At 42.8% G+C, this 26,654-nt stretch overlaps 1 protein-coding gene across 3 annotated transcripts in view; it reads right to left on the bottom strand.

Moving 5' to 3' along the window:
* Positions 1-12,759: 12,759 nt before the first annotated feature.
* The window catches only part of CHRM3 (cholinergic receptor muscarinic 3), a 567,088-nt gene continuing 553,193 nt past the window's right edge, over positions 12,760-26,654 (bottom strand). For all 3 annotated transcript variants that reach the window (XM_055589190.1, XM_055589201.1, XM_055589212.1), the window contains one exon: positions 12,760-15,721. In XM_055589190.1, coding sequence (XP_055445165.1) covers positions 13,930-15,721 — 1,792 coding nt within the window. In that variant the 3' untranslated portion in view covers positions 12,760-13,929. The remainder of the gene's footprint in view (positions 15,722-26,654) is intronic.

Here is a 26,654-nt window from a genome sequence, read left to right as displayed (position 1 = left end):
AGCACCTCAGGGATCCTGTTTCCCCACTACCAGCCTGTCCTCAGGTGTGACCGTGACAGGACCACCAGGTGACCACGGGCCCACCAACCTGTTCCTGCCCAGAGGGAGAACCTCCCCTCAAGTCCCACTTCCCCCTACATGGAGATGAGGGCAGTTGGCGCTGCCCTGGGAGGGCTCCCTGTGGCAGCCAGGCCTGGTATGGCCAGCTCTAGGTTGCCTGGGGTTACCTTAGGTGACCTCCTGGTAAAGGACCAGAGGCATCCGGGTTGAGCGCTGAACCGCCTGAAACATCTGAAAAACCTCTCCCTCCAGGGTTTCTTGAAACAGAAACCTTGGTCAGCTGAGACACAGCTGGAGAACATCCTTCTGGATGAAGTCTCTCCAGCCAAGTGAGCCCAACTGGCTGTGGCGCTGTTGCTAGGAGGTGGGTGCCTGGTTACAGGATTCTGAGTTCTGTTAGGATCTGCTGTCAAGGAAGTGACTTCACCTCCCGGGGGCCCCTTCCTTGAATTGACAGTTGATACCTCTGCACACAGCCCTTGGGATACTGACCTCTCATCCCTCATCCCTGCAGCTCCGGGTCTCACACAGTTGCTCCACACAGCCCTCCACACAGCTCCCGGGCAGGGTCTGTGTGCAGCTCTAAGGAGACAGATCTGGGCCCAGACTCACCTCCCGAATCCTACCTGTTCTCCATCCTGGATGAGTCCTTGTGTCTCTCAAGGCCTGTCCGTGTCCCCACCTGCACACCGGGGATGATGCCCGCATGGACTTCTAGGGATGTCCTCAGACATTGGTGGGACAAGACCTGGAAAATGTGGGAGTCTGTGTCGCAGGCAGGCAGTGCCTCCAGCCCCTGTGTATTCTTCTTATTACCCTCCTCATATCTGTCCCTCTTCTGATCCCACCTCATAGTCTTTATTATGTACACTGTGCACCTGTGTGTGTGTGGAGTGCTCACTCCAAGAGGTGAAAAGAAAACTACCCCCACGTGGGGAGGGACAGGCATGAGCTTCCTAAGATCTTCCCTGGTGGCTCAGATGGTAAAGCATCTGCCTTCAGTGCAAGAGACCCAGGTTCAATCCCTGGGTTGGGAAGATTCCCTGGAGAAGGGAATGGCAACCCACTCTAGTATTCCTGCCTGTAGAATTCTATGCTCAGATGAGCCAGGTGGTCTACAGGCCATGGGGTCACAAACAGTCGGACACAACTGAAGAACTAACACTTTGTTTTTTTTCAGTTTCCTAAGATCTTAGGGTTCCTAATTTTCAAAGCAATCCCTTCATGGGGCTCACAGCCTGGTAGGCTTGGCTTCTCTGGCTGGACTCACAGTGGTCCAGGGACAGATTGGGAGATGACAAGCTGCCAGCATCAGACAGACTTGACCATCTGATTTGCTGCTGCCTTTATGTCCCTGTCCTTTAACAGTCTCCTCAAGACTGAGGCTGGCTGTCTCATTTTATCCAGGCCCAACTCCAGCAAAACAGAGACCGCTTCACCAGGATGAAGAGGATTTTTAGTTAGCTGGAGGACAAAGCTCCTCAGCCTCACCCAAAAATCCTGATAAGTAGTTGCTCCCAGTGACTTCATTAGGAAAGGGGGCTTCAGTTCAATTCAGTTCAGTAGCTCAGTTGTGTCTGACTCTTTGCGACCCCATGAATTGCAGCACGCCAGGCCTCCCTGTCCATCACCAACTCCCAGAGTTCCTGCTCTTATCTAACTTTATAAGTGTCTAACAGCAAGTTTTAATTGGCCCCAAATTGCCCTCCAGACTTCCCTCCCCTGGCCCCCACATCCATGCAGCAGCAGCTCCATCTCACCACGTGCTCAATCCAGGACCCCAGGGCTCCATCTGCTCCCTCTTTCCTCCTCACCCCCACATGCAATCACCCCCTCCATCCCCTGGCCTTGGAGCCCAAGTCTAGAATGCATTCCTCACCTCTCTACCCTTCCCTCCCCTCTCCTAGTCCAGGCCACTGCAAACACTGTCCCTGATTCACTGTCTTTTGTTTCTCACGCTCTCTGATCCAGGAGAGATTAGAGATTTGAACAGATAGATCTGATCCTGTCACTCTACTGACAAATGGGAAACCTATCAGCAGCACTCTGGGGAAAAGCTCCAGTCCTCAGCCAGACCTCAAGCCCCTCCTCCTGCCAGCAGACCCCTAGCCTGCTCCCCTCAGTCCAGCCGCACTGGTCTCTGGCTGTTCTTCAAGGATGCCCCCTCCCAGCCTTCAAAAGCCCCAGACTGGGACCCCATTGAACTCTTTACCTGGATGGACCCCTCCTTCAGGTCTTGCTGGAGGTTGCTTCCAGTGCTCTCTGTTCCTCCCCCACGGCCATTTCCATAGTTCTGGGAGTTGTCCTTCTGTCCTGCTGGGCCCCAGTATGTGCCAGAGGATATGGCAGGAAGCTGGGACCCAAGGCGACCTCAGGTGCTCAGACCTGGTAATGCTTCAGCCACTGGGGGGCAGGTGGGCAGGTGAGAGCAGAGGGCTCTGTCGCTGCCTGGTGACCAGGGACAAGAAGCCTCACAGTGCTTTCTGAGCCTTGCCACCTGACTGGTATTCCAGTCGTAATTTAGAGACCAAGAAAGCAAGCCAGAGCCGGGGTGTGCCTCCAGAGCCCATGCTCCTGCCCAGGCCTTGCCCCCTTCAGTCTCCTAGGTTGGTCTCTTAAGGATCAGTGCAGGGTGCAAATCCTGACTTCTGCTGTTCCACCATGTGTTTGGTATGGCTGTTGCATCATTTTTATTCTTTTATTAAATGTGCCCAGGACTATTCCAGAATCCAGGAGTGCCTGCCGACTTGGAGCTTACAGCCTAGTGTGGGGAGACTGATTATCGATTCATTTACCTGGATCTAGACTCTCCCATCTGTCTCCAACTACTACCCCATCGCTCCTTGTCCTTAATGCAAACACTGTCAGATGCATGTCTAGATTCCCCTCCCACTGCTCTGATGGAAAGACCTATCTGGGAGAAGAACATTCTGGGTGTAACAAATAGCCAGTGCACAGGCATGTTCAAGGGATTCCAATAGGCCAGCATGCTGGGGTGGGTGGGAGGGTAGAGTGGGATGAGTCCTTGGAGGAAAGTGTAGTGGGAGGTGTGCTTTTCCTCCCAGGGAGGAGAGGGCAAGAGGGCTCCTGGCCCAGGAGTGGCAGGATGGACACCTAGTAACTGAATTTCTTTGGCTGGTGAAGCTGAGAAAAGACTGCAGAGAACAAGAGATGAGTCTTGGGACCATTAGGGGCTATTGCAATGGGATGAGAAGAGGCTGGATTCTGGTTCTAAGTGGAAGACAGAACAGACAGGATTTACTGTTTGAGGGGATGTAGGGTTCGAGGGGATCTCAGAAGTTTCTGACCATCAGAAAGGCTGGAATTATCTGAGTGTCAAAGACAGTTGGAGAAGCATGTTTGGGGAGGGGGAGATGAAGAGCTCACCTTTGAACACGACCACCTTTGAAGTGAGTAGATGACCTCTAGCAGTGATGCTGGTTACATGCTGAGGATACAAGAGCCAGGAATTCACAGGAGATCTAGTCTGGAAATCAAGGTTTGGGAGTCTCTGGCAGATGGCATTTAAAGCCCTGGAACTAGCTGAGACCATCCAGAGAGTGAAGGTGAAAACAAAAGAGTAAAACATGTGGCTGTGTTGTGGGTGGGGTGGAGAGCAGAGTAGACTGAACTGGAGAAGCTGAGAGGTAAGAGGAAAACCAGGCAGGAAGCTGGAGGTGGGTAAGGCCCTGTGAAGGGAGTGTTTTCTGGAGAAGTGGATGGCCATCTGGATCAAATGCTGGCGGGACAAGATGAAAACTGAGGTGGGAATCCCAGGTTTCAGCAACATGGAGGCCACGAATAACCCCAACAGGACAGCTGGGTAAATGGTGGGGGTGAAGTCTGAGTGGAGTGGATTCTAGAGAGAACCAGAGGAGCAGGTGAAGGGGAGTCTAGACAAGTCTCTTGACAGTGTTTGTTTTAAAGAGGAAGAGAGTGGGGTAGCAGCTAGAGGGAGGTGAATATACTGATGCAGGACAGAGAGGGGCTGGAGCCATGTCCTAGAGTGGAGCGCTCAACTTCACAGGAGCTAGAGCCCCTCACACACAGAAACAAGAGAGCGAACAGCCTGGTGCACAGATGCAGCTGGTGCTGGTGGTGGGTACTTGTCCCCATCCCCCTCTCTCTTTTTATTATTTTTTAACTTGTGAAATATATTTACAGAAAGGCATACAAAACACATATATACCACTTTACCAATGATGTAGGTACCTGTGTATCCATCACCTGGGGTTAAAAAAATAGTAACACCTCAAAAAAATCTTCCCAGTGCTCCTCTCCAGTTAGAATCTTTCCCTTCTGTCCTAGATGTATCACCAATCTGCCTTCACTGATATTTTAAAAATAATTTTGCCATCTAAATGTACTCTGGAACCATTTGGGCTGTTATTTAACTTTGTTTTTTAAAATTTTAGCTAATTTTTCCAGCTTTATCAATGTATAATTGATGAATAAAATGTAAGCTATTTAAAATGTATAGTGTGATATTTGATATGAGTATACATAGTGAAATAATTCTCATTTTAATTAATACATCTGTTACCACACATATTTACTTTCCTTTAGGCAAGAATATGTAAGTTCTACTTTCTTAGCAAATTTTAACTATATATTGTAGTGTTATCAACTATATATAGTCACCATGTTATACATTAGATCCTGAGACCTTATTCATCTTATAACTGAAGGCTTATATCCTTTTACCAACCTCTCCCTATTTCTTCTACCTAAACCCTGGAAACGACTGTTCAAATCTTTCACTCATTTTTAAAAATTGGGTGGATAGCTATTTTAATTCTTTATTGTTGCATAAAAAACACCCCAAAACTTAGTGGCTTATCACCAACAATAATGTACCTTGTTCACAAATCTTCAATATGAGCAGGGCTTGGCCTCAGCTGGGATGATTCAAGGCTGGGATCTGAATTAGCTAGACAAGGGCTTCCTCACAGCACAGGGGTCCAGATACTGTCAGATTTCTTACAGAGCAGCCTGTTCCCCCAGAACAAGCACTGCAAGACATCCGGCTGGGAGCTGCAAGGCTTCTTCTGATCTAGTCTTGCAAGTCCTGTGAATGCTAAGTTGCTTCAGTTCTGTTGACACTCTGTGACTCCTCTGTCCATGGCATTCTCCAGGCAAGAATGCTAGAGTGGGTTGCCATGCCCTCCTCCAGGGGATCTTCCCAACCCAGGGATCGAACCTGAGTCTCGTACATCTCTTCCGTTGGCAGGCAGGTTCTTTACCACTAGTGCCACCTGGGAAGCCCTTGCAGGTCCCAGATGTGTTCTATTCATCAGGCAAGTCACTAAGGCCAGCTAGATTCAAGGGAAGGGAAATTAAACGTCACCTTTCACTGTGAGGAATAGCGAGGAATGTTTATTTCCTGCAGTTGCAGTTTTTTTTTCTTATTGATTTATAGAAGTTCTTCATATATTCTGTATTTGCCTAAAGTCATTATGTGTTTTGGAATGCTCTCTTCCATTACCTCCCTTTTCACTCTCTTTATATCTTTCCCCACTTTGTGGCTAATGCTTTTTGAATCTTAAGAACTTTTTCTCTCCCTCAGGGTCATGAAAAAACTCTCTTAAAAAAAGATTTCCAACTTCTATCTCTAAAGGCTTTCTATGCCTTTTTAATTTAGGCCTTGAACCCACCTTTATTTTAGTGTGTGGTGAAGTAGAAGTCTTTTTGCCACATATATGTTTAAGTGCCACTGATTCAGAAGAATATAATTTTCTCACTGTCCTAGCGTGCCACTTCTGGCAGATATCGACCGTTTGTGTGTGTAAATGTCTTTTTTATTAGTCTGAATGTTTCCTTGGTATCTGTCTTGGCAAGAAGTTTCAAGCTCATCTTGTACATTGCCTGCCTAAGACTGGAATCAGCTATTTCTTCAAGATGACTTGGTTTCCTTTATTAGGAAAGGAATCCTCCTTGCTACTGGCTTGATTACTGTTTTTAGTTCTTTCCCATGGGAAGAATTAGAAATTACATGTATGGTAAAATACTATGAGTGTATATTGATACATCCAATTCAAATAGAAACTGTATAGCTTGACACCAGAAATAATTAAATTTGAATATCTAATTAGTCACTTGTTTTATCTCAACTTATGCACACACAGGTTCAGAATAATAATATCCCTAATACTACACAAGACATAGGATATACAAATAAGTGGAACAATATTCCATCCTTATGGATTGGAAGAATTAATATTGTTAAAATGTCCGTACTATTTAAAGAAATCTATATGAGTCAATACAATTCCTAACAAAATTCCAATGCATTTTTTTCACAGAAAAAGGGACAATAATCCTCAAATTTGTATGGAAACACAGAAGACCCTGAGCAGCCTAAGCAATCCTGAGAAAGGAAAACAAAGCTGTCAGCATCACATCCCTACTTTCAGATTCTATCGCAAAGCTGTAGTAATCAAAGCAGTATGGCATTGTCATAAAACCAGATGCACAGATCAATGCAATGGAATAGAGAGCCCAGAAATAAACCCACATGTATATGGTCAGGCAATTTACAACAAATATGGCAAGAATATACAATGGGGGAAAGGACAGTCTCTGCAATCAATGCTGCTGGGAAAACTGGACAGCTACACATAACACAATCAAACTGGACCACTGTCTTACATCATACACAAAAATAGATTCAAAATTGTTTAAAGTCTTGACTAAAAGACCTGAAATTATAAACCAGCTGGTAAAGGACCAGCTCCTTAACATAAGTCTTGGCAATGAATTTTTGGATCTGACTCCAAAAGCAAAACAAACTAAAGCAAATATTGACAAGTTGGGATTTCATCAAACTAAAAAGCTTCTGCACAGCAAAGGAAAAAAAAAGGAAACAGCCATAGGGGAGGGGGGCAAGATAAACATTTCTTTGAAAAAGAGAAAAATAAAATCTCCTTCAAAGTATTATAAAAAATTAATAAACAGAAACCTCAAAGGGACTTGGGAGACCAGAAGTGGGTGCTCTCAAGCCCTGTGAAGACAGCAGAGTCCAGCAGGAAGAACTCCTCTCCTGGCAAGGACTTGGCCTCTGAGAAGCCATGGACTCTGTTTACTGGAGCCCTCCCAACTTTCTTTGCCCCTTAGGAAAAGTTTTCCCCTTCCCGTGTGTTGGAGGGCTTTCATGAAGCTTGCCAAGTTTGCAGATCCCAAATAAACCCATCTTTGCTGCAGAAATGACTGGTAGTCTATTTGTGTTAGATCCACAGCATATATCTAGAAACATTTTTCGTCATATACAGTCTGAAAATTAGGATTGTGTGTGGATAGATAGTTAATACATGCTTAATTCATACTCCTAAATACAGGGTATTGCTTTGAGTTACAACAGCAGCAATGTTCATGATGAAAGTTCTAGTGCATGTAAAAGAGAGAAGTCAATGCAAATAACGGTCTGTTTCAGAATTTTCCCTTCAGTGTAAATACTCCACCCTTTTATACAATAAAAAGCTGTTGCTGTATTATCGACCTTGGATTAAAAAGAAAACCAACCACATTCTTTGTTTATTTATAGTTTTATTTCCTTATTTCACTATTAAACTTAGGGGATAATATCACCATAAAGTTGCAGGCATCATTTTATAGTACAGACAATTGACTTGTTTTTAGGAGAAGGAATAAAAATGGCATATGACATATCTAAAAAGACTACTGAGGAAGTGCTGGACACTAGGAAATAAAAACAGGTAAAATTCAGTGCCTTTGAAAGATGGGGACACTAGTTATAGATGCAACTATGATACATGCCTTTTGCTTACAAAGCAAATATATCGCCATCTCTTTGGACAGTGGTTTCTACATCCTCATGAATTAGAAGGATGCGAGCATCACTGAACACTTCATAGACATTTCCCAGAAAGCTTTCTGCCAAAAAATATCAATGTGCTAATTCACTGCCTTGGAAGCCTATTTTAATTATTCTTCAAACCTGCACCAAACTTAGTTCCCATGTGTTTGAAAAGAGCAGGGGGGTGGGGAGGGCATTCCTTGAAAATGTCACCTTCCCGTAGCCCTAACCACAAGCCCCAAAGAAGCTTCTCTGGAGTGTTGTATGTAGGAGGCTGAAAATATCCATGTGTTATATAAGGAATGAATAGTGGATATGAAGAGAGGGCTTTTGTTCAATGCTTGCAGAACAGAGTAGATTCTGTCCTAACTTTCATGCCAAGCAAAACTACATGCAAGGATGTTTTAAGCCAAACTACAGAACTTCACCTGTACAAACAGAAGACCTATTTATAGACTCTCCAGGCTCTCCCAATATTTCACTTACTAGGACTAAGTAGAGTTGACTAATCTGGTAAAAAGTTTCTGAATACTAGGGATCAAGAGTGGATTTTCCTTCTTCCCTGTCCTCTTAATTATATTTATTTCTTAAAATCTATTAAAATGTTTCTCCTTGTTGCTTAGTAATATTTTATTAGAAAATCATCATCTGAATGAACCATTTTTCATTTAATTCACTTTCCCAGCCCAATGACCTCTGGCTGCAGTTGAAATGTGGGGCATGATGTGCACATAATTCTGATAGCTATTTGCTGTATTAATCATAAAGAGTTTATTAAACATTCAACAACATTTATTGAATGTCTACTGTCTGACAGATACTGTGCTAGCCACAGGATGAATAAGACCCGCTTTCTATCATCAAGGAAATCACAGAATCTAGGACAAAAATAGTTTGGGATTTGGAATGTAAATTACAGAATTAATAAGTATTTTGGATTTCAAGAAAGAACAAAAATAAACCTTTATAATCTGGGGATAATATTTTAGGATAAGGTTATTTGGGTAAGCGAAGTGTTATTAATACTTCTCTGCAACTGAGGGTATGGCCTGCTTTTCCCTTTACTTTTCATGCAGAATTTCTCACACAACTCAGATGAGAGCCACTTTGGATTTGGGTGATTATTTGGGGGTATTCCAAGCCAGGATAAGAGTGGTAGACTCTATTGAGTCTTCCTGATTCTATCAGGGCACCTACAGTCATCAAATTATACAAGGAGCCACTTTGGATTTGGGTGATTATTTGGGGGTATTCCAAGCCAGGATAAGAGTGGTAGACTCTATTGAGTCTTCCTGATTCTATCAGGGCAACTACAGTCATCAAATTATACAAGTGTTTGGGGGTCCACTTCCATAAGTCCAAGTGCACTGTCCATCTCTGTGTGATGCAGTACATGTAATGTGTGTCCAATTAACAATAAGACTAACACTTGCCTACTTTGAAATGCAGTGGCAAAATATTATGCATTTACAAACTTACGTTGAATATAGTTATTTTATGAACTTGTTTTTCTTTATCCATTTTTATAATCTCAACATGAGCCTCCTTTCTCAGATAGAAAAAGGAAATGTAATTCCCAGTTCTAAAGAGCTCTCAGCTACCATGCTGAAACCAGTCTCTTGGGTCTGGAAAACAAGGCATGAATCCTGGTAGAGACTGAGTTCCTACAATATAGAGTCATAAAAACACAAGGAAAGTCAGCCTAACCTAGGACTGTAAAGGGAAACAGAAAATACTCTTTTAGAGGAGGTGGTATTAATACAAGTAGAGATGTCAGATTGAAGAAACGATCACTGTTTTGGGTGTTCTGTTCTACAGTTTCAGTCCATTTCGAGAAATGCCACCAACAAAACAAAACAAACACCAGCTACCCAGCAACTCTGCTTTTAAGGTTGTCAGGCCTTAGGTGACCATCCTGGACTGAGGTATTTGCAACAAAATTCTAGGTTTATCCACAAATTGGAGAGTTCCTTAGAGTTTGCTGTATTGAAATATAAGGAAATAACTCTGATGTATATATAAAATCAGAATGCTTCAAGTGTTCATCAGACAAATAATTTACATTCATCATGGCAGTTATTTACCTAATGCCCTGCCTCAATTTGACATGTTTGATACAAGAAGGCAAATTAAGATGCTTTTATGTTGCTAATGAGTAGGAGCAGATGGAGATGACCCAGTGAGTTTAAGGGTAAGTGACAAGCATGGCAGAGGACACGTAATTACTTGTTGACAGAACTGGGCTAAGAGTTCAGGGTTCCTCATGCTAAGTTCAGAGCTTCTTTGAGGACCTTCACTTGTCCTCTGAAGCTGCTGTGATGAACTGTCCAGTTTATCAACTATATGTCCCCATCTGGGAATCTTCTCTACTCGGATAAGTCTTGGGGCACCCAGAATGATCCCCAGGCTCTGCCTCTGTCTCACATTGTCTCCAGCAGGCTTCTCCACTGTGCCTGAGCCTTGGTGTCCTTTCCCTTCCTAAGATAGACCTGAGGCAGCTAACTCTGCACCAGAGCTGTGCACCCCCTTCTCACAAGTGATGCACAAAGGGCTCTCACCCGATCCCAGAGCAAGGAACTTGCCTATCTGTACACAGAGGGGGTTGACAGAGAAAGCTGCCATGCCTTCTAGACCTTTAGCTCCTGCAACTTCTAAAGCTTATGCTTTCTTATCTTTTTTTTTTCTACCAGAATCTAGAACTATTATATGTGAAAGAGTGAATAGAAATGGAACTTATTTGGAGATTCAAGGCTAGATTTGAAGTCAGGATAATACAGAGAACTAGAGAAAGGCCACAGGTAGGTGATGGATAAAAGACAGCAGTGAAAGTGAAAAGTGAAAGTGTTAGTCACTCAGTTGTGTCTGACTCTTTGTGACCCCATAAACTGTAGCCTACTAGACTCCTCTGTCCATGGAATTCTCCAGACAAGAATACTGGAGTGGGTTGCTATTCCCTTCTCCAGGAGATCTGCCTGACCCAGGGATTGAACACAGTTCTGCATTGCAGGCCGATTCTTTACCATCTGAGCCACCAGGGAAAAGGGCAAAATCAGGGGGAATACAGGATCATAGAGCTCACTTCTCTTATCCAACTGGTAGACCCTGGAGAATAGAGAATGGAAGAACATGTGTGTGTATGTTGGGGGTGGGGGTAGATTCCTCACATGTGGTTTATTTAGGTTTTATTCTTTTACTCTCTCAATTTTACATAATCATGAAAACTCTGCAAACCTCATTCTTATGGAATGAAGCAATTTGATTCCCATTTTGGGGATGATCATATGTAAATATTGAATACCTTTGCTGGTGACAAGTTCTTTGAGAAATGCATGGTCCAGTTTTAAACATTTCACTACATCTTTGATTATACTTCTAAATTCTTTGTGCTCAAAATAATTTTTCTTATTTTCCTTTTCTGATAATGATCTAAGAGTTGGACATACATTTCCATAAACAGAGTCAGTGGGACATACATTTCTATAAACAGAGTCAGTCAGTATGTAAAAGCAGTTTTCACCCACAGGAGATTTAAAAATAATTCTATAATTAAACCAGTAACACAAAAAGAGAGCTAATGTCTTAGATGTCTTTCATTTCTTCCATTATCAGCATCATAAAGGGACAAGATTCAGGAGATAATCATGTTTGAGTAGACCTGTTATTAAACTTCACAGTTTCACTAAAGCTTAGGGATTCTCTGTGTGTTAATTTTAATTATATCTTTTTAAAATACAGGTAATGGCCTTTCAAGAGGGAGGCAAGATAGGAGTTTCAAAGAGAATGGGAATTACTGATGTACAGGGAGACTTGGATCAGCATTCACAAATTTATTAGTGCCAGGCCAATGTGAGTAATAAAATATAGATGCACTTGCTCACTAGACATTTCACAGGTTGATAACATAACATTCTGTAGTCTGCTACACACGTTAGAAAATAGTCTCTGTTTTTTCTTACTCTTTGGTCAAATGTGGGCCAAAAAACCCCACTCTTTCAATTACCCAGATTTACTTTTTTCCCCTTGTCATGTGATTTCAAACACACTGGTGGAGGGTTGCTTTGATCAGTTCCCATCAGGTTTAACTAGAACAGTATTAGACCGTTACAATAAAGTTGCAGTTGACTTTTTACTACCTAGACAGAGTTAGGTACCTCCTGACACCAACAGGATGACTTTTTCCTCTTCTTAGCAACAAGAAAGCACGATATACCCTACTCATTGCTCAAGTGGACCTTAACAATCACTTTCAAGGGACACACCATTACTGAAGACTGAAGAGTAATATTTATCAACATTAAATAGACACTTGGTGAAATATGCATAAATATGTCTTCTTATAAACATAACACGAAATTAAATAGTTCAGGAACACAGACACCACTGAGTACAGTCACACTGTTGTCAAAATCTGCTGTAAACACCAGCTCACACTGAAAACAGAAGCAGCTTCTAACCTGGCTCCGGGTTCACGACACAGAGACCCTGTACAGACAGAAGATTTCTCCTCAGCCCCCCGCCTCCCACCCCTCCCACTCCCCACGCAGCCCCCACAAAAGGAGAAAAGGAACCCCAACAACTATAGCAGCAACACAGATGGCAGCCACAGCAGCGCCCCTCCCCTCCCCCAAATAGAACAGTTAGCATTTGGGTCAATTCAGAAGAGAACACAAAAATCACTTTTTAGAAATGTACTAAAGAAACCAATTTGCAGCAATACTTTTCAGAGTGTAATACTTTCTTCAGAGGATTTGGGACCTGCCAACCCCCACCTATTCTGGGTGAAGGTCACACAATGAACACCAGAAAGCATTGGTCACAGCAAAGTGACAAGAGGTTTAAGCCCTTTCGCATTTAAAGATGCTGAGTAGCAAAAATTCGAATCCTGCGTTCCTCTCTGGCCCTCACGAGGTCTCTTCTGCTTTGCCCCAGAAAATGTTGTGCATGAAATTCAAATGTGACACTATTATTAAATTTCAAGCAGGTAAGATAGCAAAAGGTTTTGGTTGGAAACATTCAGATCTGGACCATTAAATTCAAACCCACAGATGTGACTCATTCTTTGGGCACAGAAGGGGCCCCCATTTGATTTAGCTTTGTTGAGGGTGTCAACAAAGGCGACAACTTACTCAGAATCTGGTCAGACCATGGTGCTCATCTGACCCACTAGGCTGACTGTCCTACACAGATCAGCCCAGAGAGCCTGGCTGCTGTCTGCTGCCTGTTCTCCAGGAAAACAGCCCTGGTTTCCAAAACACTACTAGGTTTATTTCACTTTGACATTGTGTTAGGATCCTAGAGAAACTTTAGTCACCAAAGTACTGAAAGCATCTATTGCCGGAGTAATTTGCCAGTTCATTAATTCCCATTATATTATATACACTATGTGTGTGTGCGTGGAATTCACACACATACACACACACACACACACACATATATATATACACATATATACTTATATATCTTTTATTTGTACGAAACTTGAACTGCACAAAACAGTACTTTGCAAGAATCAAGTCCACAAAGAGAGCTTAATGACACATCGATGAGAAGACGGGGCGCTCTACTGGGACGAGGAGGTGCTGTTTTGCAACGTATGAAAGATTTTCAGAACCATGGCTTCACTAGCCTGACATGTTCCACGAGGGATCCGATGGACACTTTGGGGATCCTTGGAGAGCATGTGACAACTGGGCCAGTTAGTTATGCTCACCGGGATTCCAGAGCTAATGGGAATTAAAAGACCCAGGCAGACCAATCTGGGTATGTAATTGCTATGAAAAAATTATTTCCTTCTCTTTAAGAAAAAACAAAGTCTATTTCAGAATAAATTCCTTCATATTCAGTAATAAGCTTACTTATTTTTGGCTGAACAGGTATTTGACTTTTGATATTAAAATGGGTTTATTTAATGGACCGGGAAACAGGCAGCTTCTTCACGTCTGGGTGATAAAAACATGTTTATCAGTGCCAGAGATGACCCCCACCCTCGCCTTACTCCCTCCTAAGGTTTGTGGTTGATGTGTGCGTATGGTGAGGGCTATTGAACGCACCCCATTCTATAAGGCCTGCTCAGGCACCCGCTTGTGGAAAATGACCGACTGTCTCTGCTGGTACTGCTGCTTGCGTCTCTTCCTCTTGTCACACTGACACAACAGCAGCATCTTGAAAGTGTTTCTGAATGTTTTGTTGCACAGGGCATAGCACACGGGGTTCACGGTGCTGTTGATGTAGCACAGCCAGTAGCCCAGATTCCAATAAGTTTTGGGGATGCAGCTGTCACAAAAGGTGTTCACCAGAACCATGATATTGTAGGGGGTCCAGGTGATGATGAAGGCAAGCAGGATGGCGCTGAGGGTCTGGGCCGCTTTCTTCTCCTTGATGAGGGACATCCGTTTCCGCTTAGTGATCTGGCTTCTGGTCTTCAGAGCAAACCTCTTGGCCAGTGTAGCTTCCTTGAAGGACAGAGGTAGAGTGGCCGTGGTCTTCCCCACTGAGGAGTTGACATCAGAGGCCTTGGCTGTGTCCACGGCAGACTCTAACTGGATGGGAAGCTTGGAGAAGCTTTTCTGAAAGCTGCCTCCATCATCCATGCTCTGCTGAGCCTGAAGCTTGCTGGGTTTCCTTTCCAAGCCCACCGTCCCCAGCTCCTCCTCCGGCACCTGCAGGTTGTCTGATGAAGGTAGTTTGGTGGAGTTGAGGATGGTGCTATGACCTGGGAGCTTGAGCACGATGGAGTAGATGGCTCTGGTCTCTGAGCCAATGTCCTCCTCGTCGGAGGAGGCAGAGTTCTCCAGGGAGGCAGCGGCATCATTGTTATTCCAGCTGTCACTGCTGCTGTGGTCTTGGTCCATCTGCTCGGCGCTTGGCTTCCAGCTCTTGGTCGTGAACCAGAAGTGGCAGCGTCCGTACTTCCTCCTGGCTGAGCGTTTCATGCTCTGCTGCTGGAGCTCATAGCTGCTGCAGCTTCGAGAACTGCCCGTGGGGTGGACAAAGTTCTCTGCTTCGGCCTCTGTTCCAGAGGCTTGCAGCCCAGCAAGTTCTTTGGTACGTTTTTCAGTTTCCTTATAGATCCTCCAGTATAAAATAGTCATGATGGTGACAGGCATATAAAAGGCAGCAATGGCCGTACCGAAGGTGATGGTGGGCTCGCTGAGGAACTGGATGAAACACTCCCCTGGAGGCACAGTTCTCTTCCCAACAAAGTATTGCCAGAACAAGATGGCAGGAGCCCAAAGGATGAAGGAGATGACCCAAGCCAAACCTATCATCACACCAGCTCGCTTTGTTGTTCGTTTGGCTCGGTACGTGAGCGGCCTCGTGATGGAAAAGTATCTGTCAAAGCTGATGACCAGAAGGTTCATGACGGAGGCATTGCTAGCCACGTAGTCAATGGATAGCCAGAGGTCACAGGCCAGGTTCCCCAACGCCCATCGGTTCATGATGATGTAGGTAGTAAACAGATTCATCGAAATGACCCCAATAATCAGGTCAGCACAGGCCAAACTTAAGAGGAAGTAGTTGTTGACTGTCTTCAGCTGCTTGTTGACCTTGAATGCCACTATCACCAGGATGTTGCCAATGATGGTCACCAAGGCCAGGACGCCTGTTAAGAATGCAATGAAGACCACCTGCCAGATGGTATGACCTCCTAGAGGGTCACTGGTGGTGCCATTTGGAGAGGAGAGATTCCCAGCTGCCCGAGAAATGTTGTAGCTGCCAAAATGAGTAACCGTTCCTGGGGGCAGGCCTGTATCCGAAGGGCCGTGAATCCAGGAAGAGCTGATGTTCGGAAACAAGGGTGAGGTTGTATTGTTATTGTGCAAGGTCATGGTGACTCTCTGACATAGTCTGGGGAGAAAAGAGAAGAGATGGAGTCAGGACCGTTACTGCCCTCACTGGATTTGTTTTCTGCATTGCATCCTCTAACAGACACGGAAGACATATCACTGGATGATGTGCATGCCCCCAAGGACTGTAGCCCGCCAGGCTCCTCTGTCCATGAGATTCTCCAGGCAAGGATACTGGAGTGGGTTGCCATTTCCTTCTCCAGGGGATCTTCTCGACCCAGGGATGAAACCTGGATCTCCTACACTGCAGGCGGAGTCTATATTCTGAGCCACCAGGGGAGCCCTATTAATATGAACCTGAGACGGGCCTGCACATCAGGTTCATTCTCTCATTTTAAAGATCATGAGTTGTCAACTTTATTTCGATAAAAGTAAATAAATTAAATCAAGGTGAGGAGCACAGGGCAGGCACAGATCGATTTGTTCGAGGTAGCACAATTAGCTGGTGGCATGCACTGAACTTTGTGTTTTTTTCCTCCACATTTTCCACATTTCTACAGACTACAAATACTTCCACACGATGGCGCTATCAAACAAAATCTTCCTTCCTTCTCATATTTTGAAAGTAGGGGACATATTATAGATGCAGTTATGATATCCAGCACCACTTTATTCTCATGCTACATGAGAAGTTGATCTTACTCATTTGCGTTTTATCCACCTGGGCATTTACCTATGCCAGGCTTTAGACACTGCACCTCTAAGGGAATTCCAGCCATGTAAGCCTCAGTGGAATAAGCAACAACAGCAAGGGGGGAAGTAAGCATATAATCATATCACTTCATAGTTTCTCTTTGACATACAGTTAGAAAAAGGAATGTACTGGTTCTTTGTAACAGTTGGGAACGGTATACAAGGCAGCTATCTTTTGCTTGATAATATGCAGAACCCTGATGAGACTGTTCTGAACTGAACAGTCTGAACCAAACCAGTTCTGAATATTTCTAGTATTTAGATACGTTATCTCTAGTTATGAAAAAGCATTTAGTACCATATGCAATAAATAGTTGCAAAACTAAAATTAGTTCTTTGAAAAACAAATTTTTTTTTTTATTTGGCAGCACTGGGTCTTAGTTTCAGCAAATGTGATCTTTTTCAGCTGCGGCATGCAGAATCTTTTTTAAAGTTGTGACTTGTGGGATCTAGTTCCCTGATCAAGGATCCAACCTGGAGCCCTGGCATTGCAAGCAAAGTCTTAACCACTGGACCACGCAGGAAGTCCCAGTTCTTTTTTATTTTTTAATTTTATATTATAGTTGATTTACAATGTTGTGTTACTTTCTGGTGTATAGCAAAGTGATTCAGTTATGCATACACATATATTCATTCTTTTTTAGATTCTTTTCACATAGAGGTTATTATAGAATATGAGTAGAGTTCCCTGTTTGATATACAATAGGTCCTTGTTGATTGTTTATTTTATATATAGTAGTACATATATTGGAGAAGGCAATGGCACCCCACTCCAGTACTCTTGCCTGGAAAATCCCATGAACGGAGGAGCCTGTAGGCTGCAGTCCATGGGATTGCGAAGAGTCGGACATGACTGAGCAGCTTCACTTTCACTTTTCACTTTCATGCATTAGAGAAGGAAATGGCAACCCGCTCCAGTGTTCTTGCCTGGAGAATCCCAGGGACGGGGGAGCCTGGTGGGCTGCCGTCTATGGGGTCGCACAGAGTCGGACACAACTGAAGCGATTTAGCAGCAGCAGCAGCAGTACATATATGTTAATCTCAAAGTCCTAATTTATCCCTCCCCCACCCACGTTTCCACTTGGGAAACCATAAATTTGTTTTCAAAATCTGTAAGTCTGTTTCTGTTTTGTAAATACATTCATTTGTATCACTTTTTTTTTTTTTTTTTTGCAATTGGTTCTGTCAATCACTTGTTACCAAAATAAATAAATGACCAAGAATGGTTATAATGAATGCATCTCTAGTAAGACCCTCTGTACTGTCAGGGAAAGCCTTAGGTTGAGACCTGCTTCAGCCTCTTAGAACCCCCAGGCTTGTACTTTCACATCACAGCTGTTTTCTGGGATTCTCATACCACCAATCTTTGTGGACTTTATTCAGTGAATCATTCCTCAATGAGTGTCATACCAAAAATTCAACATTTGAGAATCACAACAAGAATCTATTGAGACCACGGTCTACTGTGTTGCGGCTCTTGGTTAAAAGTGTTCACTGTAAACGTTTACAGTGCAAATATGTTGACACGTGCACATGGTAAGAGTCCAAATTAAGCCTTTAGATACTGCAGGTAGGGGCAGCTCTCAAAGGAGTGCAGTGTGGTTCATGGCATGCCTTATGGAAACAGCTTAAGGAGTAGCAGGAAGATTCTGGAATCCCAAAGGCATAGATTCAAAGCTTAGTTCAAAAACTTCCTGAGGGTGAGATCTTGGGTATTATTTAACCTCTTTGAGTCCCAGTTTCCTCACTGAGAAATGAGAATGAAACATTTTGTATAATGGAATAAATTCAACCTAGAATCCAATGGTAACTGGTCAAGAAAGTTTCTCTCTCATCAAAGTTCACTTAAAAGTCTACATTCAGAAAACTAAGATCATGGCATCCGGTCCCATCACTTCATGGCAAATAGATGGGGAAACAGTGGAAACAGTGACAGACTTTATTTTTTGGGCTCCAAAATCACTGCAGATGGTGACTGCAGCCATGAAATTAAAAGATGCTTGCTCTGTTATGACCAACCTAGACAGTTTATTAAAAAGCAGAGACATTACTTTGGCAATAAAGGTCTGTCTAGTCAAAGCTATGGTTTTTCCAGTAGTGATTGTATGGATGTGAGAGTTGGACTATAAGGAAAGCTGAACACAAAGAATTGATGCTTTTGAACTATGGTGTTGGAGAAGACTCTTGAGAGTCCCTTGGACTGAAAGGAGATCCAACCAGTCCATCCTAAAGGAAATCAGTCTTGAATATTCATTGGAAGGACTGATGCTAAAGCTGAAACTCCAATACTTTGGCCACCTAATGCGAAGAACTGACTCATTGGAAAAGACACTGATGCTGGGAAAGGTTAAAGGCAGGAGGAGAAGGGGACAACAGAGGATGAGATGGTTGGATGGCATCACTGACTCAATGGACATGAGTTTGAGTAAACTCTGAGAGTTGGTGATGGGCAGGGAGGCCTGGTGTGCTGCAGTCCATGGGGTCGCAAAGAGTTGAACACAACTGAGCGACTGAACTGAACTGAACTGAAAGTACTTAGACCAGAGCTTGCTTATAATACAAGCTGCATTAGTGCAGTATCTGCCATTTTATTTTCATTTTATTCTTTACTGAACAGTGAATTTACTTTGCTTTGGTGGTCAAAGAGCTCAACTTAATGCAATAATAAATGATAGAAGGAAATACTTATTACTTAATACTTCCTACATGGTACACATTTTGCAAATTGTCATATGCACTTATTTAATTTTTAAAATAATATCATTTTTAACAGGAATTTGAGACCCAGATGGTTAAGTAATTTGTCTAAGAATCAAGCTAACGAGTAAAGGTAAAGGGACAGAGATTCAACCCCAGGTAATCCGAGCCTATTGCCTCTTTGTTTAACTGTGGTATTCTTCTGCCTCACCATCCAGTCATCCACACAACTCTGCTGGGCTTAGGTACTCAGTCGTGTCTGACTCTTTGTGACCCCATGGACTGTAGCCCCCCAGGCTCCTAACTTGTCCCTCCTAACTGGGTACAATTCATTATATACCTCTTTAAAGTCTAACTGAAGAATATTTAAAGTGACTATATGTGGTATATATGTATCGTGTGTATGCATATATGATTGGACATATGCAAGCACACACACATTTACATTCATAAATACACTTAGAGACATTCACTTCAGCACCATTTGCAATAGTTGAATATTGTAACTAGTCTAAATATAATGTATTATTATATTACAGAGAAAGTGAAAGTGAAGTTGCTCTGTCGTGTCCACCTCTTTGCTACCCCATGGACTGTAGTCTACCAGGGCACTCTATCCTTGGGATTTTCCAGGCAAGAATACTGGAGTGGGTTGCCTAGTTTAAAAACTGTATAATCCATCACTATTTTCCCACAGATGAAATCTACATTGCACTAATTTCCAATGACAGGTAATTGCTGCGTTTTTTTTTTTTTTTTTTTCCTTCATTTCCTTTTACTTTTCTGGGTTTTATTAGGTGCTGTCAGCTCATCTATATCTCCCAGCTCCCTCTCAAAGGGATGTCCGTATTTAGGAAGGGCTACATGTTGTTTGGGGTACTCAACAGCATTTACAATTTCTTCCAAGGTACATAGGGATTCCCTGGTAGCTCAGCTGGTAAAGAATCTGCCTGCAATGTGGGAGACCTGGGTTCGATCCCTGGGTTGGGAAGATCCCCTGGAGAAGGGAACAGCTACCCACTCCAGTATTCTGGCCTGGAGAATTCCATGGACTGTATAGTCCACAGGGTCACAAAGAGTCAGACACAACTGAGCGACTTCTGCTTTCACTTTCCAAGGTACATATACGGAAAGTCAATATGCTCTCCCTTCTCCATGCAGATCCCAGTTTGGCATAGTTCTAAAGGTGTTTGCCTTGGTACCTCCTCCACTGCATCTACAGCTACATATATGAGATCAGCCTTGTCTTTAGTGAGACACCTTTGCTCAATGACCTGTCTTGGAAATTAATGACCACTCTTCTATTAGGGGGCTGAGGATGCCTCTCCAAAGTCCTCCACTATGTTTGTTCAGATAAGGATTATTTTTATTCTATCACTCTTACTCACACATTTCTCTTTTTCAGACACCATACCCTTGCTAATTTTTTATATACAGACAACCCCCAGATATTTGACTTTATGATGGTATAAAAGTGATATGCATTCCAGCAGAAATCATACTTTGAATTTTGATATCTTCTCCAGGTAAGTGATATGAGTTATGGGATTTTCTCATGAAACTAGGCAGTGGTGGAGAGCCACAGGTCTGTCAGCCGCATGATCAAGAGGGTAAACAACAGACACACTAACAACCATTCTGTACCCAGGCAACCATTCTGGTTTTTACTCTCAGTACAGTATTCAGCAAGTAATATGAACCATTCAACTTCATTATAAAATAAACTTTGTATGAGATGCTTTTGTCCAACTATAGGCTCATGTGAGTGAGTGTCCTAAGTAGGTTAGGCTGCTGCTGCTGCTGCTAAGTCGCTTCAGTCGTGTCTGACTCTGTGCGACCCAATGGATGGCAGCCCACCAGGCTCCCCTATCCCTGGGATTCTCCAGGCAAGAACAATGGAGTGGGTTGCCATTTCCTTGTCCAATGCATGAAAGTGAAAAGTGAAAGTGAAGTCGCTCAGTCGTATTGGACTCTTCGCGACCCCATGGATTGCAGCCTACCAGGCTCCTCTGTCCATGGGATTTTCCAGGCAAGAGTACTGGAGTGGGGTGCCATTGCCTTCTCCGAGGTTAGGCTAAGCTATATGTTAGGTAGGTTAGGTGTATTACATGCATTTTCAACTTAACAACATTTTCAACTTACAATGGGTTCATCAGGTGTATCCCTATCATACGTTGAGGAAGATCTGTGCTCTCTGAACAGCTTTTATATTCCCACCACCTTTCACTCCACAGCTTCCTGGACACAGCAGCTAAGCCCCCTTGTCAGGGCTTCCCTGGTGGCTCAGTGGTTAAGAATCGCCTGCCAATGCAGGAGATATGGCTTCGATCCCTGGTCTGGGAAGATCCCACATGCACAGAGCAACGAAGCCTGGGCACCACAATTACTGAGCTTGTCCTCTAGAGCCCAGGAGCTGCGACTACTGAGGCCACATGCTGTAACTATTGAAGCCCTCACTCCACAGTGAGAACCCGCTGCAGTGAGAAGCCTGTGTGCCACAATGGAGAGTTTCAGCCCCTGCTAACCACAACTAGAGAAAAGCCAGTGCAGCAACAGAGACCCCACTCAGCCAAAAATACATGAGTAAATAAATACATCAGTTGTGTTCAGCTGATTTTACATTCCTTGCTTCATCTTACTCCCACTTCACTCCAGTCACTGATGTGCTCTGAATCTCATGTAACTTTCTTCAGCACCTTTTAAAGTGCCTTAAATACTAAGTTTCCACTCCCATGTCAAATGGAATTGATCACATCCTGCACAACTATTTTCATCACTCATGCCATGCTGATATTATTATAAATAAATACCATGGCTAATAATCCCAGTGCTTTATATAAAAAGATAATATATCAGTCTTCTTTCTTTTTCTTTTTTTGCTTTTTATCAAGACCATTCAATGGATGTCTATTATTTGTCTTTCCTTCAGTCCTTCTTTAGGAAGTGGCCTGTCATCTACAGAACATATTTCTGGATGGGCATCAATCACATGGATCTGATTCCATAACCTTAGTTATGGGCCTGAAGAACATGCAAACAGGAGCAGTAAGAACAAATTTGGGGAGTTGATAGGGATGCTGGCAAGAAAGAGGGTAATTCTCTGTTCCTTGGGATTCCTGGGTGCTGCTGACTATTTATATCCACATGGAAAATTGGTGAAGCACCTAAACACAGAGGAAAGATATGTGGGAAGGAGAGAGACAGGAAAGAAAGTGAGGGAACAGAGATGGTCTGATCATGATGGCCTTCCAAACCTGGATCAAGCCATTCCTGAAGTCAACCCCACCACTTTGAATTTGCCAGTTATATAAGCTAACCACTTCCTTTGCTGTCTGGTCTGCCTGAGAAAGGCTACTGTTAGCTGCACCTGAAAGGGTCCTTATTAACATAACAGCCATGTGCAACATCAACACTTTTCACTGGACCACCACTAGCTTTAGGTCATTAACATCAGCGCTACTGAATTCAATAAATCAAGACTCTGCCTTCCATGGACTCACACCTTAGATGAGAACCAGGACATGGATAAAATAATTTTCAAAAGCTCATAATTTTTAGGCAATGTCAAATTGCTCCCTGGAAGTAACACATTATGTTTACATTCAATATCAACTCATTTTGCTCATCTGATATAATGGTAAAGAATATAAGTAGGAATTTTGGAAATCAGCCAGAGACCAATTCTCTCTTTCAGTTCATTTCTGTGAGTTGTCAGGAGCACCACAAGCTGTATACTATTCCAGTCCAATTATGCTTTGTTGGAATACGGAATATAAAAGAAACAAGAACTGAGTAAAGACACCTACAGTTTGGACCAGCTATCTATAGTGTGTTCATTAAATACCTGCCTTCGTGCCTACATTAGGGGCTTTTTGACTCATCATTAGAAAGCCTGTGAATCATGAACTGTTAAGTGATCTTTGATCTGAATTCTTTGGCATACTTACCAGTGGTAATTGTTCTTTTTATAATTCAACATTAATTCAATATCTAATACCACTTAAAATTTCAGACACTGCGTGTACCAGAACTATGCCTGAAAAAACAACGTGCATACCTTAATTGAAAAATAATGCTATTGGAAAAATGACTCAGATAGACTTATTGATGCATGGTTGCTACAAACTTTCAATTTATAAAAAAAAATGAAGTATCTATGAAGAGGAGTAAAGCTAAGTGCAATAAAACAAGATACACACCTCTTCCGGCCTAAATGGAGACTAATGTAGCCAGAAAAGCTCAGAAAGCTCAGAAATAAATCCATGTATATATGGTCATTTGATCTTTAAATACTCGTAGTAAAGACAGAGCTTTAGAGATAAGGTTTACTGAGCTGCAGACACATCGATCTTTGAGCATTAAGGGATGGTATAGTGGCCTAAACATTAGGCAAATGAGAAAGATCTTCTCCCAACCTTCACTCAGGTCCCTGTACCTGAGACATTTTCCATGATCTCTCTGGACTCTGTGTCACTGTTCCAGATTCATCTCCTAAAAGGGATCCTTCTGCTCTGGGAGGATGTCTTACTGGTGTACAGTTTGACATCAGAAAAACCTGATCAAAAGTTCATAAGGAGTATAATAAAAATATTAATAAAAGTCCTTATTCGATATGGCAGTCACTTCCCTTTCTTCCTGTATAGCTATCATTTTATAAGTAACATGTGACTTTCTAAGAATCAGGGTTCTAGGTGAGACTCAAATGAAACAATGATAAACCTGGACTTAACGTCTTTGGTTTAAGGTGCTTTTTCTGAGAAGAGATGATCACTTCTATGCTCCATACTCTCTTCCTCATCCTGACTCAACAGCTTATATGCTGTATAGGTAGTAAATTTTGAGTCAAGAGAGTTCAGAGCTGATTCTCACTGAAGTGACTTATGTCAGAGGGGAGGCGAGCTAAGGGAAACTTTGCTTTTGAATGCTTAAGAATAAACAGATGTTGGGACCAGAGATGCCTGTAAACCTGCTGCTTTAATACTTTATAAGTGGTCCCAGGCAGGAATTCTAGGAGTGCAGCCTGCGTAAGGGCAAAGGGGGTCATCCAGTAGGAGCGGAAGTGGGCAGGGGGCAGGCTCTAGGTCCCCTCTGGGATCTATAGCAGGTTCCTGCCCTGTTCAGGTGGGAGCTGGTAACTGGGGTCCTGGGACATTTAGAGCATTGCTATTGAAGTGGTCCAGGGCCCAGACCCCAGGCAAAGGAGTGCAAAACAACATAATCTGCCCGTGGGTGAGATCAGCACCTTTGAGAGCCCTACTGGATTCTGGATGGAGGACAGTTCTTTCATGTGGGTTAGTTACAACTGTACATACAGGGTGGTTCTTGATTTCATCTCTGAGTGTATATTTTCCTAGATCGTTTTCACTACATTCTATCTAGGAGCACAAGCAGAATGGATTCACTTAGTTTTTTAAAAAGTCAGGAGTTATTAAGTGGGCCAGCATGAGAATAAACAAGAAAATAAATAGAATTGAATAGGATATACCAGAGCATGAACCATATAATGACCTAAGTATTGTTTCACAGAAGTTCTGTTTAGCATGGGCACACACACACACACACAAACATGTATTCAATACACAGTCATGATGTGAAATGTATTATATTTGAAAACCACTGCAGTGGATAATTTGACATCTTTTATTTAAATTTAAAATAAGACTGAAAGAGAAAACACCAAAGAACAATTTGAGAGTAAGTTTAGAGGAAAGTGAAGAACAATTGTAAGAAATTTCCTCCCTTCCCCCTAGTTGTGGAATAAAAAATATTTGGGGTTAAACATCTGTAAAATATACAGATGACTTTTAAAAATTAAAACAAAAATACATGTTTAACTATCTGAAATGAAAACACATGTGAAAGTTCTTAGAGAATCCTAAAAGGCCAATATAAATCTGAAGACTTTTTAAATAATGGATTCCAAAGAGACAAACTTTATTTTCTCCAACCATTCTGGCAGCTCATTCTGAAAAAAAGACTGAGGCTTCTCAATTTTTAAACCTCCTGAACTCAGAAAAAAATGTGTAACTTACTTTTTAATGTAAGTCTGAATGAGTTCGACTATTATTATTGTTTTAATCATGAACGGAGGAAACCAAAAATATCTTTGCAATTCACAAACATGCTTTTCTTTAAGACCAAATATTTAGTGCTTCTTCCATATTTGGAATCCAGTACACATCATGTTGCAGGGATTGTTTTGAGTGTCTCTTGGACTGCTTTCTTTGCTAAGAGTGTGTCTCTGTTTTCTGTCACAATTACCGCAGTATTCAACAACTGAAATGACTTTTCCCGAAGCGAACTTGGTCGCACACAGGAAATGCCATCGCTGACCACTAGGTGGCAGAGCTGACTCGGAGAACAACCACTCCTGCAAGCGCCAAAGCGCCGCCTGTTTCCCCAGGCTGGTGACAGGGAAACTTCAGCTTGGTTCAGTCACGCAGTCCGTGGAGGATATCAAACAGGATCAACACACGCTCGGCAATCAAACATGTCTTTAAAGGGCATCCAACCTTTTCAGACGCACACAGTCAGAATCAAACTCTGTGAACTTAGCTCGTGTGATTCATTTCAAGCCGCAGGGAGGACAGATGAGCCCTAATATGGTGCAGTCGCTCCTGGGGCAAACAGAACATCTCAGAAGCCAAAACTGGAACAGAATTTCATTTTAAAAGGACAAAGCTTGTTTTCAAAAAGTGGATGCATCGTGCTGCTTCCCTTGGTTGCCGCCTTTCATAGGTTTTATTCAATTTGACAACAAAAATGAAGGATGCTTGGAAAAGTTCTTGCATCAGCACTGCCTAGGCATAGCAATTGCTACTAAAATAACATGATTTTACCTCAAAAACAAAAGCTTAAGCGGGACTAATGGTCGTCTGCCTCAGTACTCCCAAGCCTAAAATCTCTGTTGTTAGAACTTCTAGAGATATGACAAAAAATGAGAAAACATAGATGAAGAAGTTCTTTCTAAACATCTGTAAGCCCACTTTGCCCACTGGAGTCCACACACTCCCCACGTGGTCCTTTTCTGAAGGAAAAACAGGGACAGTGTACAGCTGCTGGATTTGTTTCCACTGCAAACCTTTATAAATGCAGATACGTTCAGTAAGGTTTCAACATTCCACAAATTCATTGCTATTTATTTCAAAGACTGTGCTTCTATAATGCTATTAGAGCTAATATAATTGTAGAAATAATTCTGATTGGAAATCTTTTAGTGAAAACAGTCATTGGGGCTAAATATTTCTGACATTTTGGTTTACATTTGGAAAAGACACTTGGGAAGAAAGTGCTTTTGGCTTGATTTTGATGTCTATTGATTACTTTTGGGGCTTCTCTGGTGGTTCAGTTGGTAGAGAATCCACTTGCAATGTGGGAGACCTGGGTTCAGTCCCTGGGTTGGGAAGATCTCCTGGAGAAGGGAATGGCAACCCACTCCAGTATTCTTGCCTGGAGAATTCCATGGACAGAGGGGCCTGGCGTGCTACAGTCCATGAGGTTGCAGAGAGTTGGACAAGACTGGGCAACTAAGCACATAGCCCATG

The sequence above is a fragment of the Bubalus kerabau genome, chromosome 1 (genome assembly GCF_029407905.1).
Source record: "Bubalus kerabau isolate K-KA32 ecotype Philippines breed swamp buffalo chromosome 1, PCC_UOA_SB_1v2, whole genome shotgun sequence".
NCBI lineage: Eukaryota > Metazoa > Chordata > Mammalia > Artiodactyla > Bovidae > Bubalus > Bubalus kerabau.
This window is presented reverse-complemented; position numbering and strand designations above follow the sequence as displayed.